Source organism: Lissotriton vulgaris, chromosome 2_1 (genome assembly GCF_964263255.1).
Source record: "Lissotriton vulgaris chromosome 2_1, aLisVul1.2, whole genome shotgun sequence".
NCBI lineage: Eukaryota > Metazoa > Chordata > Amphibia > Caudata > Salamandridae > Lissotriton > Lissotriton vulgaris.
The window spans coordinates 1417748732-1417768195 of NC_141687.1; the positions used below are offsets into that span (position 1 = coordinate 1417748732).

The 19464-nt window shown below is 39.0% G+C and overlaps 1 protein-coding gene across 44 annotated transcripts in view; it reads left to right on the forward strand.

Moving 5' to 3' along the window:
• NEB (nebulin) overlaps positions 1 to 19464 on the forward strand; it is a 402407-nt gene that overhangs the window by 280114 nt on the left and 102829 nt on the right. For 41 of the 44 annotated variants that reach the window (XM_086957193.1, XM_086957196.1, XM_086957192.1 and 38 more), the window contains 9 exons: positions 1588 to 1692; positions 4355 to 4459; positions 4676 to 4780; positions 7181 to 7285; positions 7748 to 7852; positions 8701 to 8805; positions 12890 to 12994; positions 14873 to 14980; positions 15543 to 15647. In XM_086957193.1, coding sequence (XP_086813319.1) covers positions 1588 to 1692; positions 4355 to 4459; positions 4676 to 4780; positions 7181 to 7285; positions 7748 to 7852; positions 8701 to 8805; positions 12890 to 12994; positions 14873 to 14980; positions 15543 to 15647 — 948 coding nt within the window. Of the gene's footprint in view, positions 1 to 1587; positions 1693 to 4354; positions 4460 to 4675; positions 4781 to 7180; positions 7286 to 7747; positions 7853 to 8700; positions 8806 to 9386; positions 9492 to 12889; positions 12995 to 14872; positions 14981 to 15542; positions 15648 to 19464 lie in introns of all 44 variants that reach the window. The other 3 variants (XM_086957194.1, XM_086957201.1, XM_086957215.1) reach the window with 1 other exon arrangement.

Consider the following 19464-nt stretch of genomic DNA (forward strand, 5'->3'; position numbering starts at 1 on the left):
TAATAATTGCTCAATTTACATTATTAATTATCAATTAGATTATTAATAATCATTTAGAAGTAATTATGAATACATTATTACTTAATTAAATTCCCACACTATGCCCCTGCAAACCTCACAAATTGCTCTGACATTATAAATTACTATTAGTAATTTAATTGCATTTTAAATAACTTAATATTACTAACAATATTTAAAACCTTAACATGAATTATACAAACAGTATACAACATAAACAGTTACAATGTTATTGCAACACATAAAGATAATGAAAAAATGATATGTTTTACAACTATAATATTGTAAACAATATAACAACAATATTGTTAAAAACAATAGGGCATATTACCAAGCAATAGCGATAATTATCGCTATTGCTTGGTTGGAGACAAAAATTTAGCACTGAGCTGCGGCGATTTTTATCGCAGATAAACCTTGGTATTACCAAGGTTTATCACAAATGCGATAAAAATCGCCCGCAATGCATGAATATCGCTGAAAAGTCTGCGATATTCATGCATTACCGAGCTAATGCTCGCCATGTTATCCACCTCCCATTGGATAACATGGCTAAGAACTGCTCAGGGCAGGTGTTAGCTTTTGGAGAGATTCGCGCTTAGCGCGAATATCTTCAAAAGTTGGTAATAGGAGATGGCGATGTTAGCGACTGTTTCCAGTCGCTAACATCTTGGCAAGCCCACTTTGCATCTCATTAGTGATAAATATCACTGACATGCAAAGTGGGGCCTAAGATGGTTGCTATCTCCTACTAGCTGTCGCTAACTGGTGTTAGCGACAGCTAGGTAATAGGGAGATAATTTTATCTCCGCTTTCTTGGCTTTTAAAGCCAAAAAAGCGGAGATAAACCCCCTTGATAATATGCCCCAATATTACTTACCTTAAAAATCGTTTTTTTTGTCAATAATATTCCCTCATGACAATATTTCTGTGACACAATATTAAAAATTCGATATTAGTGTCACTCGATGTTTATGACTCGATAAATGTCCAAATACCATTGGCACACAACTAATCTTTGATTACAGTGTCTTCTTTGCTAAAAGGAAGGGTATTTAAATCTAATCTACGTTTACAATAGGTCCATATTCTTAATGGTACTTTCTAGTCTTTTCAGTGACTTTTCTGTCTTCTACTTCACTACTTTTTTGTTTTTTTAACATGTTTTAAATGTATAAAGCAGTGTTTTACAAATACCTAAATTATGCCATTATAAAAGAACAATTAAAGCTACAGTGGATACATGAACTAATAAAAATGCAATAATCTGAGAAGCATTAAAACATCTGTTTAAAAGCATACCAAGTATATATTATAGCTCTGCATTTACTGCTGGTGCGCATAAAAAATGGGTCTTTGATTTTTTAAGTTTTCCTTTCTATTTTAGTTTACATTGTAGCTGCCTGTAAATCCAAGAACCTTCCCCTATGCAGCCCTCTTATGGATGTGGCACATTAAGAGGTGTTCGTGATCTTAACCATCACATTGTGGGAAACAAAGATCGTAGCATACACTTTCAATGATGACTAATACTAATATGCCTATATTTTTCTATTCTTCTTTTTCTAGAAAAAATACAAAGCACAATATGAGAAGTTGAAGCACAAGTACACCTCAGTTGCAGATTCACCTATTCTCATTCGGGCAAAGAAAGCTTACTTCAATGCCAGTGATGTACGTATTCTGTGTACACTTTGCAATGCCACTGTCCTTTGAGCTGCTGCATGCAATGTACAAACATTTAATTTAAGGTAACTTTGTATAAATGTAATATATTTGAAGAATTTTTTACTACACAGTTTCTAAAACCAAAAGGAAAATAACAGTGCTTAATGAGCATATCACCAACCTGGCTGTGTTGTATCCATATCAAGTGTTTACTTTTATACTGAGTGCAAACGCCAAGATTTCAGATGGGAGATGGTGAGACCATCATTGATTCTGAGACTGGGTTACAAATCAGTATTACCTATGATGCTCTAGGTTTCTGTTCTTCTGTAATTTGATTTTTGTAACATGTTTTATTGACCGCTGACATTTTTTCCTCATATCTGTCTTGGTGTGGTCCCATTTATTTTACATATACACATCATAAGTATATAGGAAGTGGCCACATAAAGTCTATCACAAATGAACTTTATCAGTTTTAGAACCATAAGAACTAGTAAGCCTTGATATGAGTGCAAAACAAGACTTAAGAAGACTCAGTAAATTGTTTTCTAACTTAAGAAGACAGGAATAGTCAACCCTGCTTATGAATATTATGACCACAGGTATACAATAATTCCTAGAAAATTGTATGATTCACCACTGCCATCCATATTTTAGAACCAGCCCAGCTTCTGTTCTTTTGAACAAGACTGGCAACCCTCTTATACAAAGGAACATCCCTTCTATTACTTAATGTCCACTCATGGGTCTTTCAATAACCAAATCACGATTAGTGGCCCTGAAATAAAGCGAAACCAACCTTTATACAATGCCTTTTTAGAAGAGATTAGAGAGAGATCAGAGTGATAACTTGGATCAGTGAATTGTAGCGGAACCCGTTAGATCAAAACCTAAAATGTCATATCCCTGTTTTCATTGCTACTAGTCTAAAAAAGATACTTCTGCAGCGAATATATTGGTCAGCTGTGTTACAAATTAGATCTCAAATGCTTTGTTAAAGCCCCAAAGTAAGAGAAAAAAAGAAAATAAGCACGAGTATAGATTAGACATGAATATAGCCACCATTTTAACCACACCATTTTCAGTTCAGATAAACTTTTAAAATTATTCTTATTTTAGTACATTAAATGATGCATTAGAATCGTAGACAGTTGCCAAATTTAGAAATAACAGAAAAACACAGGATATCAAATTAAACATGATAGGAATATCCTTTCAAACAAACATGGTTTGAAGATTTGTCGAAAAAGCATAAGATGAGTGAATCCTCCTAACATAAATTCTAAGAATTTCAATACACTGCTCCTCTCATAAAAAAAGTTTGGGCACTGAAGAATGAGCCATATCGAAGAGTCTACTTCAATATGTTGATTCTGGTCTTCCCATCTGTGTTAACACGTGTAGGGATTTATGGAGCAGAAGTTTAACTGAGAGTTTTCCATAACTATGTATCAGTGGAAGTCCTTTAGTACAGGTTTTATGTGGTGCCATCATTCTACTTTTGAGACCAGTCTGTCTACAGGATTTTGTAACACCTGAAATTCATTAATTAGGGTGTTCGTGAGATTTTCGATGTATTGGTTCAGCTAACCAGTCATATGCCCAGTTATTACTTGCGATTAGGAGAGCTATCGCCCACTTTACATTGGCGCATTTCGTGAGCAAATGGATTATCACATAAACAATTACAATGGCCATCATGCATTGGAACTTAATCATATGGGCTTTCAAGCTCATGACTGGGCACAGATGTGATCTAGCAGATTAACTACAAAATGCAGAATTGTAAAGTTACAAGATGCTATGGTAGACCAGAAAGAGAGCAAGCACTATTAAAACCAAAACGAGCATATTAGGCTACATAAACGTTGTGTGTTGAATCGCACTGTATGTTTCCAAATCAGCTTACAAAAAGAAACATAGATGATGACTTTGTTTACTGGTATTCCCAGGATCTTACCTAATACTGTCTTGCAAAAGAAAGCACTTGTTCAGGAGAAAGGCGCTTTATAAACCTAAAGTTTAATCTTCCATTAAAAGAGGGTCTGTATTAACTAGAACATATTCAGTGGTCTAATATTGTTCAGCTTACTTTGCCTTGACCACAATTGTCCTTGTTCCTAGAGGGTGTGATACCACAATCAATGTTTTGAAACGTGACTACATTGGAGGAGACTGACTTCTTCTGATATATATACAAAAAATCTGTTGCAATTATATGGATTTCAGCTCCATTGCAGGCGTCAGGTTTCTGCTGAACATATGAGTGAAGAAAGTACATGAGTGAGGAAGACTCTTATTATAGTTGCCCTTCTTTCTAGTCTGTAGTGATGCCATATCTTGTCCCTCCAGAACCTGTACATATTGTGCAAATGCTTGTTTCCAAAAGGGCTTTGATGGCCATGTAGCATCTCCCCTGACAATGGCAGAGTTCATTGTTTCTGAATTGCATCAAAAAAGGGAATTAATAAACATTTATGCTAGAATTTGTTTCAGCTTAAATCAAGTTGTGTTGTGTGATGGCAAAGACCAACAACTTTTCCAATGACATGGTCAAGTATTTCCTTATACTACTTTCAGTTGTAATTTCTGGTATGCCTGAATGATACGAATGATGGGTATTCAACATACCTCTTACATATTTTCCAATATTCTTTCTTTTCAGCTGCGCTACAAGGAAACATTTGAACAAGCAAAGGGCAAATATCACACAGTGAAGGATGCCTTGGACGTTGTCTATCATCGCAAGGTCACTGATGACATCAGCAGTGTACGTGTCATGCATTTTTAAATTAATTCAATATTGATTCTTTTCATTGTCCAAAAGTAGTACTTTCATGCAGTGAAATAGTGGGAAAAGATCACTTACTATATCTTTCTATTGAAAGACGTTGCTGGTGAATATGTTTTGCTTCAAAACTGACTTTTAATTTCTTAAGACCTATGGGTTGGTATTTGCCTAATATTCTTATTCTTATGTCTCCAGGTGAAATACAAAGAGAAATATGTGAACCAGTTGGGTATTTGGAGATCCATTCCAGATCGTCCTGAGCACTTCCATCACCGTATGGTCACCGATTCAATCAGCGATGTAAGATTTTTCTTAAAATCAATGAAACCATTTAGCAGAATGGAACAGATTCACATATGCATGTGTATACTGTTAAAAAATAGCATAGCTGTATTATAAAAATAATGTTGTGAGAGAAACAGAGCATGGTGTACCAAAGAAATAAAAAGAGCACTATTCGAAAGGCAGACAAAAGCTGGGATGGAACAAATGTGGTCAGATTGCTATGGATGTGCCTGGAAAGCACATATACATTACTCACTGAAATTCTACATTACAATGGAAATATATATTCAACAACTGAATTTCAAAGTGCCTCAGTGCACTATATTCGTATGGCTGTCAATTATCCTCATTCCATGAGGATAACTATGAAACAGTCCAAATTTCTAACCCAATAATACTTTGCTTGCTGGTTATTTTAGGTTTATACTCATAATGGAAAAAATGTTGCTGCCTGAGATACTAGTCTGAAGATATCCTTCATGACATCAGGTCAATTGTCATCTATGGTTTGGAAGTATGACATTAAAGTGCAAAACTGTAAATAAATTGAACAAAAACTTATTTTAATTCTAAAGTCAGTGAACGACAAAAAGTAACAGACTGATAACATATTTTACATCTCAGCATAGCAAAAGTGTAATTTAGATTTTGACAGATGCCCCATGTGCAATAATTAGATTGTAAAAAAGAATGTACAGTTTTTAAGAGTCTGTATGCTAGTAAACAGTCTGAGACCCTTATGCCAACTTAAGCTAAATGCCGATCTCTGCGCAAACAAGAGTTTGCACAATTGGATCGAGATTACGAGTTGACATTTATTTATTACAACCTCCCAGTTTTCCCCAGATCCTATCTGCTGACATTTGTTAGTGGAAAAGACCCCGAAAAAAAGCCTTGAGGGGCATATTATCAACAAACAGAGATGAGTATCGGTAATCACGCTTAGCTCGGTTTTTCTTATCGCCGCCCATCACCGAGATAGTGGGTTAATATCAACGCTTATCTCCAAGGCGATAATAAATCCAGCGATAGCGCAGAAATGCGGGAATATTGCATAAAATCCAGCGATAAAAAGTCTGCGATATGTAAATCCTTGATAATACGACATGGTGCACCTAGCCTGACCATCCACCTCACATAGGATAATATAGCTAAGTCAGGAATTTTGCAGATGTTAGATTCCAGCGATATTGGGGGCGTAGAGTGTTTTTAATTGTCGGTACGCGGGTCCAGGGCATCGTTGTAAATTTTGCAAAGCTGCGTTAGCGATGTATTCCCATTAAGTTATGTGAGGAATGCCTACTTTGCATCTCATTAGCGATGCGATCCAACGCGTTAGTAAAACGGGTGCTAGCACAAGGAAACACACTCAAAAGCCTGTTAGCGTGTCCTTGATAATACTGCAATGAAATTATAGCTGCTTTTCGGCCGAAAACTGCAGCTAAAGCGGCGATAATGGGCTTGATAATATGTCCCTCAGTGTGTTAAAAAGCAATTCCTTATGTTGTGCCTCATTTTCAAGTTGAAAGTTATTTTCTACACAATACCCCACCCTATACTGCCCAACTCATAATGAGGGTCTACATAGGTCGGGCGCTACATCCGACAATATACCCCCTTATTGTATCTGGGCGTATGTGAAATAAGACCTGAGACTAATTAGGAGCAGCAGCGAGGATGAGAAAGCCTTGTGAAAAAATGAATAATTGTAATATGGGAAAGACATTATGATGTATGGAACTTTATGATAGTTCTAAAGCAGATTTCTACAAGGAGCGAGATACTAAAATGCAAGATAGATGTAAGGTATTCCTACAGTAAGCAACTACTCTCAAGCCAGGTAATTATAGACACTGTTTCTAGTCCTAGGAATTAGGGTAATAGATAAATTCAATCTGGATGTTTTGGTCCTGTTTTGCTTCCACTGAACTAATTAGATTAACACAGCTCAAATCACTGATTTGTGAATTAAAAGTTCAAGATTGGAGACAGTGTCTGTAATGATCTGGAGTGAGGTAAGCATCCCAAATATTTCTCAAACAGAGATCTAAAACCAGCATTTAACACTGCAATGGGCAATATGCACATTAGGAATTTAATACCACCCCTGGAGACTGGCCAGGGCTTTAATGGGGTAAATGAGTGCAAAAATGATGGCCAAGTAAACATTTCTGCAGCACTTAAACCCTTTCCCTCACTGTAATAATAAACAATACAAAGTGAATTTTAACGAGATGATGATGATAGCTTCTGATAAGTACACAAAACGCACATCAATTTTCAGAAAAGGAACAGTGTACAACAGTTACATTTTTTCTCTTTAGAATTTGAGAAATGCCTCATATATCCAAATGGAATTGTACTATTTTGATTTATCATTTCTAAAACTGTGTTATATGATCTTTCTTTTTGTAGTTTAAGTACAAGGAAGACTTGCACTGGCTGAAGGGTATCGGCTGTTATGTTTGGGATACTCCAGATATGGTCCTGGCAGAACAAAATAAGTCCCTTTACAGCATGGTAAGTAATCAAAATATATTTAACTCCACAAATCATGATTACAACTGATTAACATTAATTTATACATGTTCCATACACACAATTGCTTCCGTTACTACAGAAATATGGGGATACATGTTTTTTTAACTATTGGTATTAATTCAACAAATGTTCTCCTAGAGTGTTGTTAAAACATAATCTTTACTGTAATTTTATATATTATGTACCGAGCTGCTAATTGAGTTTCACTAAAGAGTCCTACATTTGCTCAAATGAATTATATTTCTACCATGTAAATTGAGGATACTTGCTATTAGTAAGGTTCTTAACATATGCTTGGTTTTCAGAATCATGCATTGTTTATTTGAACATATTCAACAGTATGGCCACCTGCAAATTTATGGGAAATCTCAAAATCCAATAATTTCATCGTCTCAAGTGTGTATGGGAGGGTTCAGTGATGTCTTTGCTGTCTTTCTACAGTGCAAGTACAAGGAGAAGTTTGAGAAGATAAAGTCTACATTCCACTACACAGCGGATACGCCACTCTTCAATCATTTTAAGTATGCTTCAGAACTTATGAATGAGGTATGTTCCTGCTTCTTTTTCGGGAGTGATGGGTGCAGACTTACCAGTCCCGGTACTACGGTGCCTTGCACTGTTTTCAGCATATCATGTTCCTGTGGTTTCATTACAAAGAGGCTAAACAGACAAATGTTGCTGGCAAGGTAGGGGCACCTTTCCTTGTGTAGCCTGCTTATGGAATACCTACAATTTCTAGAGTCATTACTACCTGACGGAGGCAGATGTTAAGAAAAGAGCCCCACTTCAACACTGGTAGCTTCACTAGAAGTATTATTTTAGAATTGGGACTTTGACTTTAGAAAACATTGTCCTGTAATAAAGATTGATGGTGTTATTACCTATACAGTCAACGTGGCTACCGACATTGAAACTATAATAGGCATTTGGAATATTTTATATCCATATTTTTAGCTCACTAGACATGTTCTGCATCTCTACCATTGCATATTGTCCAGTAGGAAGATGTGACAGGTTTATACAATAATTGAATTGTGCTGCATTCTTGGATGACAAAAACTCCTTTACAGGACTCTCTCCTTCAAAGCAGATGATTGTAAATGGTTTGTATGGACAGTTACTTTTCTGCAACAAACCACTTCTTATGTCATAGTGATGCATGAATTGGAATATTCAGTTTTCCTTATGCTTTATAAGATTGCATATGTACAGACATTATGCAGACCTCTTTGGGTATTAAATTTGCATGACCCCAACATTTAGATGGGTAGACCAAATGATATTGATCTAATACCTTAAATGCCATTGTTAATTTGATAGAACTTTTCTTAAGAATTTTTAACATGTGCCTATATTTTGATTTTATTGTAATTATATTGTAATATCCTGAGCAGAGATTGTACAAAGCTGATTATGAGAAGGAGAAAACCAAGTTCAGTGTTGTTGTGGACGATCCCAGAAATCTGCTGGCTAAGAGTGCAAGTGAACAGATCAGTCAGGTAACAGTGCCAGCCATTCGCAGCACCCCACCTGCATCTGTCTGCACCCAACGTCCAGAGGCAACCAACAATGTCATAGGGGTGTCCTATGATATGTCAATGTTCTGTTTCTGTTGTAAGTCATAATGACTGTCCTGCCACTCAAAAGGCAAGGCACCTTTCTGAGTGAGCCGTGGAGGCCTCTGTCTATTTACATTCCTTTGACTCATACACATGGCCAGTACACAAGAGCAGATGATCTCAGGTACTTTTCTTAAAGAAAAGTGCAAAGTGTATTTTGATAGACCTTTAAATGCAATGCAATTTTTTTACCATTTTATTTAAGTTCAAAATAAAGCCTGTCTGCTAGCTTAGTTACCATGCCAAGCTTTTTTAAACTAAGCTCTGGTCTTAGCAGTGCACCACCACAAAGCACTATATGTCGAGGTGGTTCTATCTCCCAGTGTGTTGCACAATGTGTGTAGTCAAAGGAATGGAAGTCTATTGAGTCTCAAGGCTGAAAGCTCCTGACAGGCATCTAGAGCTGCCTTATTTGCTGTCTTCATGTCTTGTTTGTGCTTTGTTGCTCTTTGCATGAACAGAAAAAATATAAGTCTAGTGCCAAGCTGAGGCTGCAACAAGGATGTACTGAAATGCGGAGGCCAGACCTTTTGCGAGCCCTCTACAACACAAACATGTGGAGTGAGGTAACATGATCAAAAGTGTATTATATTTGCACATTATTACAATTCTTAATGATCACTAATATTCCTATAACATTTCTGATTTATCATGAGTTACTGAATTTAAAAAATGTTAAACTCCATTTGTAGTAGATATAATTTAGCCTCCATTCATCTAACACCATCTGGTCCCCCTAATTCCCTTCCAAGTGAAAACGCTTTTGGGTTTTAAATATATCTATACCTGAGCCTAGCAAAAGCAAAACATCCTAGTAATATTAGGAACATATAGTAGGTGCAGCCACTTGTAAGAGTTCTAAAACATACTGGGGATATATGCCCACAGTGTGGATTTCATTTTTACACTTCCTCTTGGACTTAATAGAGGAATCCATATGCATCACACACACAAAGGCTATGGGACAGTCTATTGATATGGGTACTAGCAACTTGTTGGAGCAGAAAAAAACAATTGTCCTAGTAAGCAGTAGAAACAACTTCCTGTTATCATTGATGGACGTGCATTATCAATGTTAAACCATCTGATATCACAAAGAGAGGGGGAGCCAGAAGGAGGTAGCATCACTCTGAGAACAATCCTTAGTTTACCAGCAGTACAGGGAATACAGTATATAAAAAAAATGAATGGAAAAAAACAACACACAAAGTAAAATAAAATATGACCTACCAGTAATTTCGTTTGAATTATGGTTAATTCAATTTCTACCTCAAAAAATGAGGCTTCAGCCCATTTTCAGCTTTATTAATGAAGCATTCCTTAAGTGTGTTTTGATAACCTCTTTCTTGAATGTTAGACAAGAAAAGCCCTGAAACAAGATTGAAATGGTTCCGAGCCAAAGGCCCTCTGGTATTGAAGGAGCACCATCAGCTTAGTCTTCCTTCACGTGTTCCCAAAACTAGGTGCCTATTAGGATGGCGGACGGACCTGCGTCCGTCTGCCACCCCGAGGTGGGGGGACCATCCGCAGGGACAGCGGCGGTCCCTCCGGTGGAATTAGGATGTGACCGCCACCCTGGTGGTCACATCCCCTATATTTAACATTGCGGTGGGTGCTGCTTTAAGCAGCACCCGCCGCAAAGTTAAATATGCATGCTGTGCATTTGCATGCACAAAGCGGCAGGCACCGCGCGGTGCCTAAAGCACTGTGCATGCAAATACAGGGGGGTACCATAGGTACCCCCCATGTGCACCCCCACCCACCTTCACCCTGGGGGCCTGCAACGGGGCCCCAAAGAAAAGACGGTATGCAGCACATCCTAATATGGCTGGCGGTGTCTGATAGACACCGCCACCATATTAGAGCTTTTCCGCCACGGTCGGAAGCCGACCGCGGCGGAAAAGCGGCGGACAGTCTTCCCGTCCGCCGATGTCCCCCAGCCATCCTAATGTGGCGGGGGGTCTTTTCATTCACCGCAGCGGTGAATCCGCATTCCTCGGGCCAGCGGTGGCTTCCGACGTCAGGAGGATGCGAATTCACTGCAATCCTAATCGAGATCCTAGTTACGCATACTGCCTGCCTGAAATGAACAGCAAGTTGTTTCCTGTGGTTCACCTAAATTCTGTATGTCATGCCTTTTTTACCTAAACAGGGTCTTTGTAAATGTCTTCTGTCTGGTCATGCAATGATTGATGATGGAACTACTGTTCCATCAAGAAAAATATGTAGTGGAAATGTTGCATTATGACCCTACAATTTTTCATCGAGGGACTGGCCCTTTTCACATCAATTCTTCTGATACTAAAAGCCATTCATAACGTAGGAACACAAGTAGCTGATGATTGTTGCACACATATAGGGCCCAATTTAGTATAGCGGTTGGTTAGACTGCAGGCTGCTATCGCGGTGGTCAGGAGACCTCCCTACAAGCAGTCGGCAGTCTGACTGCCGCATTTCGATGCAACTGCCGAGCTGGCAGTTTGTAAGTGCTCATTTACATGGAGGCCTGTACTGAGGCCCTTTCCCTGTGCATGGGGGCACTGCATCTGCCCCCTGGGCCACTTTACAGTGGCCCATGACAGAGGGGTGCCCTGTGTAGAGCCCCCAAAGTCCCTTTCCAACAGCCATTTCATGGCGATCTATCCGACATGAAAGGACTTTTCGGCAGGGGTATGATAATCCTGACTGCGTTGCCTGCCTCAGTACATCCGCCATTCAAGAGATACGATCAAGACCACCGTCCCAACGGGATCCTAGATCCTGTCGGAGGCAGCGGTCTTCTCCCCAGACCGATGAGGGTCCAACCACCTGCATCAACAAGACCAAAGGGCTGTCAGTCGGGCTGACCGCCACGGACAACCTGTCGGTCGCAGTCAACAACCTAATGAGGCCTTTAGTTTCAAATACTGGGGCATGCTCCTTTTTTACATTTGGAATTCTACTCAAAAGAAAAAAATCAAAACACTTATCATTCACTTGGATTTGGTCTGCTCTTTGTCTACTGGTGAAGGGCAGTGGACTTAAATCAATAGACAAAGATTTTGGATCATCTCTACTTGGTGGTTTTAGGAGATGCAGGTTTCTCCCTCATTGTGTTTATTAGAGCAGGCGGTGGACCCTTTTTAATGAATTACCACATAAAGTTCTTCAGTGCCAAGCAACAGAATGGAATAGTAGACAGTGTGGTGGATCCTTCAATCCAGGGTGATAAACTCCAGACCTCATGTAGAAAAAATGCACGATAAATCCAGTAGGCACACACATAAATTGATACCCAACATATAGTAAGCAAATTTACAACACAAAAAGGATGTTCTTAAAAAAATGTAAGTGTATTGTAGCTTTGATATTTGCATGCTTCCATTCTGACAAAGCATGTCACTTGTCTGACCATATGCCTTGTTGTGTTTCTTACAAATGTGGTTGGTTATGTGTTTTCTTATTTTCCTCTGAATGATTTTGTGTTATGCCTTTATGCATGCTTTCTTTGTGTGATGGTAACTGTCAATCATATCCAGTGCCATTTTATAACACCAGTAACACAATGTTTGGTGATATCATGTGGCAAACCTGGCAAACATTTCCTTTACATATGAGTAAAACATCTTTCCCTCAATAAAAAAAAGATAAGACCTAATAATATTAATGTTCTATCTCTATTTAGCATGAATATTTGTACTTGTCATAGCATACTTATTCCCATGGACAAAAATTTGCTACATTTGATAAGTTCTACTATAACATCAAAATCACGTCAACATTCTAATTTGAGAAAAGTCCTGGTTCATAATATTCATCCTCTACTACAGATAGAAAGATGCAATTGCCCATTTTTTTCTTCATATAACCTACAATGTAAACACCATATATTCATATTTGTGATACACCGATGTCCCTCATAGGTAAGTATATAAATACATGATGTACTGTAGCTGATTGCTGTATTTTTATTTTGAATAATTAGTGGAAATACAAGCACAATTATGAAAAGGAGAAGGCGAACTACACCACAGTCATTGATACTCCTGAGCACACGAGGACCCAGAAAGCCGGCAAGCAGATAAGTGATGTAAGTAAACATGCAACAAGCTAAGTACAAAGCACTAGCCGGTTTCCTGCAGAGCTGGAACTATATGTGACTTGTCTAAGATAATTGTGACTGTTTTTTTCATTCATTGACTGATTGATGGATTGATTAATATGACTTCAGATGAGAAACGTCTGGCTCAGTTTAAATAGGTATGGCACTCACGAGTAAGATTCTGGTGGCAAAAACATGGGTATTTTTTGGATGATCAGATACGATCTTATTTAAGAGATCTTGCAGGTCACCACAGTCTCAATCCCTATAAAAAAAAAATCTTTCATAAATAGGAATAGCTGATATTTTGAGTTTTTTATGTTTTACCTCGTAGAAGGTTATATTGTTTCATTTTCTGTAAAAGCAAGTTTAATTTGTGCTCTTCGACATTTGCTTTCTTAAGGATGAAGCAGAACACCATGTTCTTACAGTTTAATCTGCAGAAGTCTTTCCTTTATTTGCATTAATGAATAGATAGCAGAACAGCAATAGTAAATGTCACCAATCATGGATTATTAAAGAGAAATACACTGTTTATTTTCCTACTTTTTTGATCTTGCTGCCTGAATTTTTTTAGATCTTTAGGTTTTTCTGAGATGTTAATTCTCCAATCAGGTGGCATATACATTGAGAAAAATAGAAAAATCTGAAAAGAAATGTTGTAACTATTTTTTTTTACCAAATTCTTGATTTCCTTCCTTCCTCTGGAATTGTGTTCCTTTGTCAGACTGGTATACACAAATAATCATTCCCAAGCTGGAGCTTTTTTTGGTTTAGAAAAAACAGCTTTACAACATTGAGTGAGAGAAGATGTCGCAGGACACCTTCATTAACAATTTGTTAGCCGCATCTGCCTCAGTGAGTGAGTGACTCTTGCCCTTAGTTTCCTAGTTCAGTGATGATGGTACTGGATATGCTCTATGAGTAGCAAAGGCACATTTTTTTACCAAAGGCAGAGCTATGTGATTAGAGCTGGTTAGCTTATAAACATTAACTACTTTTTTATGTGGAATTTCTATAATACACGGACTAGAGGAGCAGAGTGGGAAGACCAGGAGTGAAAGCATCTCCCACAGCGGCACCAAACATATTTTAATAACTTCGATTTGATTTGATTTTGTGTATTTATAAAGCACAAGGTCACTCCGGCAGGAACATCTTGGCACTATCGGAAGTAAAACAGAAGATTCAGACTGTTATGGATTACATCAAAGAATGACAGAGGGAGCCTGGAGCTGTAAATATCCAGGTCTTAAGTGCTTTCCTGACAAGCGTCTCTGATTCCGAGAGCCAATATGAGACACATTGTTAAGGGTGGCCATAATTCTGCCCTGCATTCTTCACTTTGAAGGCCAAAGAGTGTATTTCACCTCATGGAGAAAGAGATAGAGAAATTGAAGCAACATAAAATCATAAATTGAGACATAAGCTCATGAGTTTTCCTATTGTACCACATGAGTGGTGGTGGTTTTGTGAGCAGACAGTGCAAAAATGACAAACATTGCACATCATCAAGGTATATGACCACTTCCCGGGAGTGTTCAGAACAATCACCAGTAGAGATAAGCATACTGTCCAGTTCAACTTGAAGAAAATAGCTTGTAACATTGCCAGATTATGTGTGGCCACCATGTTTCCTTCCTTCAAGAAACTTGCATTTGGGGGTTTTCGTGGCCGACGTACAAACGGATGCCAAAGCCATCAATGACAGAGGCTAGACAAAGCATGTTCATTTAAGAAAGACTTACTAAGACGGCATTTAAATAGTATCAACATCTGTAATTATATGTAGACTAATTTTATGACTGATACAAAATAATCTCAATTTGTATGATAATGCATGTTCCTTCTCATGAATTCTTTTAGATCATTTACAAGATGGAGTACCAGAAAGCCAAGGCCAAGGGATACACCTCCATCCATGATACGCCATTGTTGCTGCACATGCGCAAGGTCAAGGATAAAATAAGTGAGGTAAATGCACATTTACCTATGCCATACACCTATTGAATCTCTGTTTTCGGTCCACTCAATCAAAATGCACACATAACGAGTCTTTCAGCTTCACATTTGTCAAGTAAGTACATCACAGGTCACCAATAAGTCCCAGGCAGGACACCATGCATTTTCACATGCCAAACTTGTTAATATATATTTAAAGCACAACTAACTTAGATTGCGACCCTGCACTAAGGAGAGATTGTCAGCAAGCAGTGATCTCTTGCTAGTGATTACCTAACATTTCAATGTCAAGGTTGTGAGTCACATTGTGTAGTGTGTAATGGACAAGGTCCATGTTTCTTATAGATGTAATTCACATTCACTGTTTAAAAAAAAAAAAGAAATATGTGCATTTAACAAAAAAAATCACAGTAATGCTTATCAGTTAGCAACTGATTTGGCAAAACAAGAATACAAATATAAGTTGTATTAATGTGTACCTAAGTTACTTTGAACTTCTTAGCCTATGCTTAGTAAACAGTAGTGCATCTTTCGTAAGAGTCACGTTCATTGCAAATATTGTTTCTTTATGCAGTTGAAATACAAAGAACTTTATGAGAAAAGTAAGGGCAATTGCAACCTGATCGCAGACGCTGTGGAGATCAAGACTGCAAAGCAAGCCTACAAAGACATCAGCAATGTGAGTTTCAAGCAGCGGGAGACAGTTTATGTGTAATTTTGACTGTACATATTACATAGGGAGAATATCTCTTAAGGTTCATCGAAGTTGCTCCATAGCATAATGGATTGTATATCCACAGCTCCTTATCAAAGAAAGAGTAGCAATGAACAGGAAGTTAACTGAGGAAGCTTAACATTTTCAGCCACCTGATGTAGGGAGCAAAGTTTAAGTAGCTAAGCTAAATTCAACTAACTGGAACAAGCCATCAAGGGGAAAGCACTAAGGGGGCAACTCACTGGTCACAGTTATTCATTGTTCCCACATTCAGGATGACCAAGGGCAAGGGATACTTTTTTTTTAACTTTCCGAACTATACACATTTTTTTGTAAATAATCATAAAAGCGTAAATGAACTAAATAGATGAATTAAAAATACAATCACACGTAAAATGACTGATTATAGTAATTTAGATAAAAAATGAATTGAGTTGCATAGCCGAATGGCATTTTTTTAAAATGGTCCAATTGAACAACAGGCCAAGGAACTGGATACAAAATTGATGGTTGGGAAACAGAACGCCAAGAATACTCAACCCTTATAATAGGTATTCAGGAATATCAAGAGATATTTCATTTTGAAAATGACATTGACCTATCAATAAAAAGTTAAGAAAAGCACTATGCTCAAAAGAATATTCAAATTTCAATTTTTAGTGCCTGTGCACTATTGGGCAATTGAGAGGTGTTTGCATGTATTGGAGCTCTGGGCCATTAGTCCCAGCATCTATAACACTGTTCTCCATTCCGTTACCCTCACCCCCTCTTGCAAACAATGTACTTTTGAAACTCCTGCAGGGTGCTCTTTAGAGATGCATTGACTCAGTCATTCATGGGCATACCTTTAGAAGCCTAACACCTTATGTGGTTAACCTAGCTTTCATGCACTGTATCATTTAATAGAGCAGTTCATGGATTAGTATAGGTCACAAACATCTATGTATGCCTTCACGGTCATGTGCATCTTCCAACCTAAGCATTGAGGTGCGACTACAGTGTTTAGAGCATGTTTCAGTGTGTGTATGGCTGCTTCCAAGACTGGTTGGGTAATCTGTGGTGTTCTTCGTATCCATATGATATAGGAAACTGGGTAGGTTTAATTATTCTCATCACTCGCTTTGCTTTATACGTCAAAAGTCCATGTGCATCTACTTAGTTTGAGAAACAAGAAATATGATAATATCCAGAATGTATGTAAGGTCTCTGTCTCCCTCAAGGCAGACCATTAAATTGTACTTCTGATATTAAACAGCACTTTAGGACTTGCCGTGGGGTGATGAGAATGAGCTTATTCATAATTATATGTCATGGACAAAGGTTTGCCCTGTCAGAAGCCAGAATATAGCACAATAATTCTGCACTGACCTCTGGCTGGTAAAAGATCACAAAACTCTTTCTCGATAATTGCCTCTGTAAGATACAAGAGTATGTAATGAACTAACCGAACCATCTGACCAAAATGTGTGTCCTAAGTATTGGTTCCAAAAATATCACTCCTTTGGAGATAATAATATTAAGTCAACAGACAATGGAACTTTTTTTTGTGAATAATATTTAGGACACAATATATATGACAGATGGTATCCCAATTAATATGTGGCCAGAGATCATCAATAAACATTAGTGGGTGGGCTAAAGCACTAATAAAAAGGGATACGTGGGACTAAATTCCCAGGAGAAGAATTGATTAAGCTTATTTCTGCATAAAGGTCTGTTTGAAGATAGACCTGAGTAAATCACAATAAACATGTGTTGAGATAGTTATGGCTTTTCACTGCTGAGGGAATAAGTGGTGTACAGTAAACTGTTAAGCTCCACCGAAGATACTTGATATTATATACATGAATTTCCCTTGTGTTACTAACTGTTGGACCAGGCATCTTTTGGCATGTTCTTCCCTGACCTTTTTAGCCACCAACTTCATGTTTAGACCTTGTTTTGCTAGCCTTAGGACTTTGAGCGCGTTTGACTCTTTTAATTCAGGCCCAAAGTGCTGTGCTTTTCATATACATACTGTTGATTGGTGTATACATAATTAGCTGATTCAAGTATGCTCTAAGTCCCTTGTCTAAGGGTAAGAAATACCCAGGGCATGTATCTTGAATGCTCCTCCGTGGGCCTGCAGCACTTGTTGTTGTGCCTCCCACAGAGGTATCTCGTCGATTGTGCCACAGGTTTGCCCTGGTGGGGCCTGTGAGTGAATCTAAGTGCCAAGGTTCTGCATATCTCTTGTTATATCGGAGTTCTCCCTGGTGACATGGTGCGGTGAAGGGAAGAGGTAGTGCGAGTGGATCCGGCATTACATGGGTGGAAATGTCTCTTTGAGAATGTGGGCATTTCAATGCTCATGACTCCAAGTGCCTGTCGGCTGTCTCCAATTTACATCTGGGTGTGTGGGGGGACAGCTACATGTGTGCATTCCTGATAGAAGGCCATAATTTCCCTCCAGAGTCTCTGCCAGACCAGCGCTTAAGGCTCTCCACTGGTTGCCAGTGCGAGAGAGGATCGAGTTTAAGGCAATGTGCATCGCTCACAAACTCCTCAATGGACAAGGCCCTTCCATTCTGGGAGATATGGTGACCCCGTACAAAGCCTCGAGATCCCTGCGCTCGGACAATGAGCGACTAGCCAATGTTCCTAAGTTCAGGAGAGTACGCACTGGTGGCCGTCGCTTTTCAGTAAAAGCATCCACACGCTGGAATTCGCTCCCTCGCTGTTTGCGGTTGGAACCTGTCTACGCTTCCGCAAACAGCTTAAAACTCTGCTGTTCCCCAAATAAGTTCTCCCCCCTCCCTCCTCGGCCTATTCAAGTTCTTACAGCACGGGGATGCCTCCGGGTCACCAGGCGCTTTACAAATCGTTAAATAAATAAATAAATAAATAATTTAGGGGCTGAAGGGAAACTGCAGACTTCGCACTCTGAGGGGCCTTTCTGGGACAGTTACTTGGGAGTGGAATTGGCACCTGGATTTTAAGGGGCAGGGTCATGTCCCCACTAAAGATAGTGATGAAACTTCCTGGGGGAGGATGGCAGACAGGACAACATTTAGAGAAGGCCTGTATGTTTCAAAAGGGTTTTTGAACAGATTGCATCTTCAAAGGCCATTGTGGGTATAACTCTTGGGTCTCTGACCTCTGAAAGTAGAGATGCTTTTGGATTTGGAACCATACTGCGCTTCGTTGATGCTGGCACATTGACACAAGGAATCATAGGGGCAGTAGGGACTGCAAATGGATTATCCCTAAGACATGTGGTGGCTTGGAGCTGTCGTGCTCCAGGAAGGGGAATATCACTTGGTGGATTTTGCCTGGACATTGCCGGCCTGCAGCTAAGTGGCAACTGTTGTGGCCCTAGTACATAAAACTCTCCAAAGGCCAGTTGGCTAGCCTCCTGTCCACAAGATCCCAGGGACACAAAGGATCTCAAAGTTTCCACTAAATCAAAAGGACCGCTTAGGGTGCGGCCGAAACAGGTGGAAGTGATAGTTGCTTGGGACAAGGACCTTCCTGACATATACCGTCATCTCACTGTGCAGAGGAGTGTGCTTGTAAAGATCAGCAGCCACCTGAGGTGCCAGCCAGAATGTGAGGAGTTTGAAGAGTGCATGGGAACCTTGCAGAGTCCGAGATACCCGTGCTTGCAACCAGGGGACCTGTGCTAGCTTACACTCTGGAGTGTGTGGTGTCCAAGGGGTGTTAGGGAAACCTGATCTGGGAGCTGAGACTTTCTTCGATCGCCACATCAGAAGGACGACAGTACCTGATATTGTGGCCTCTG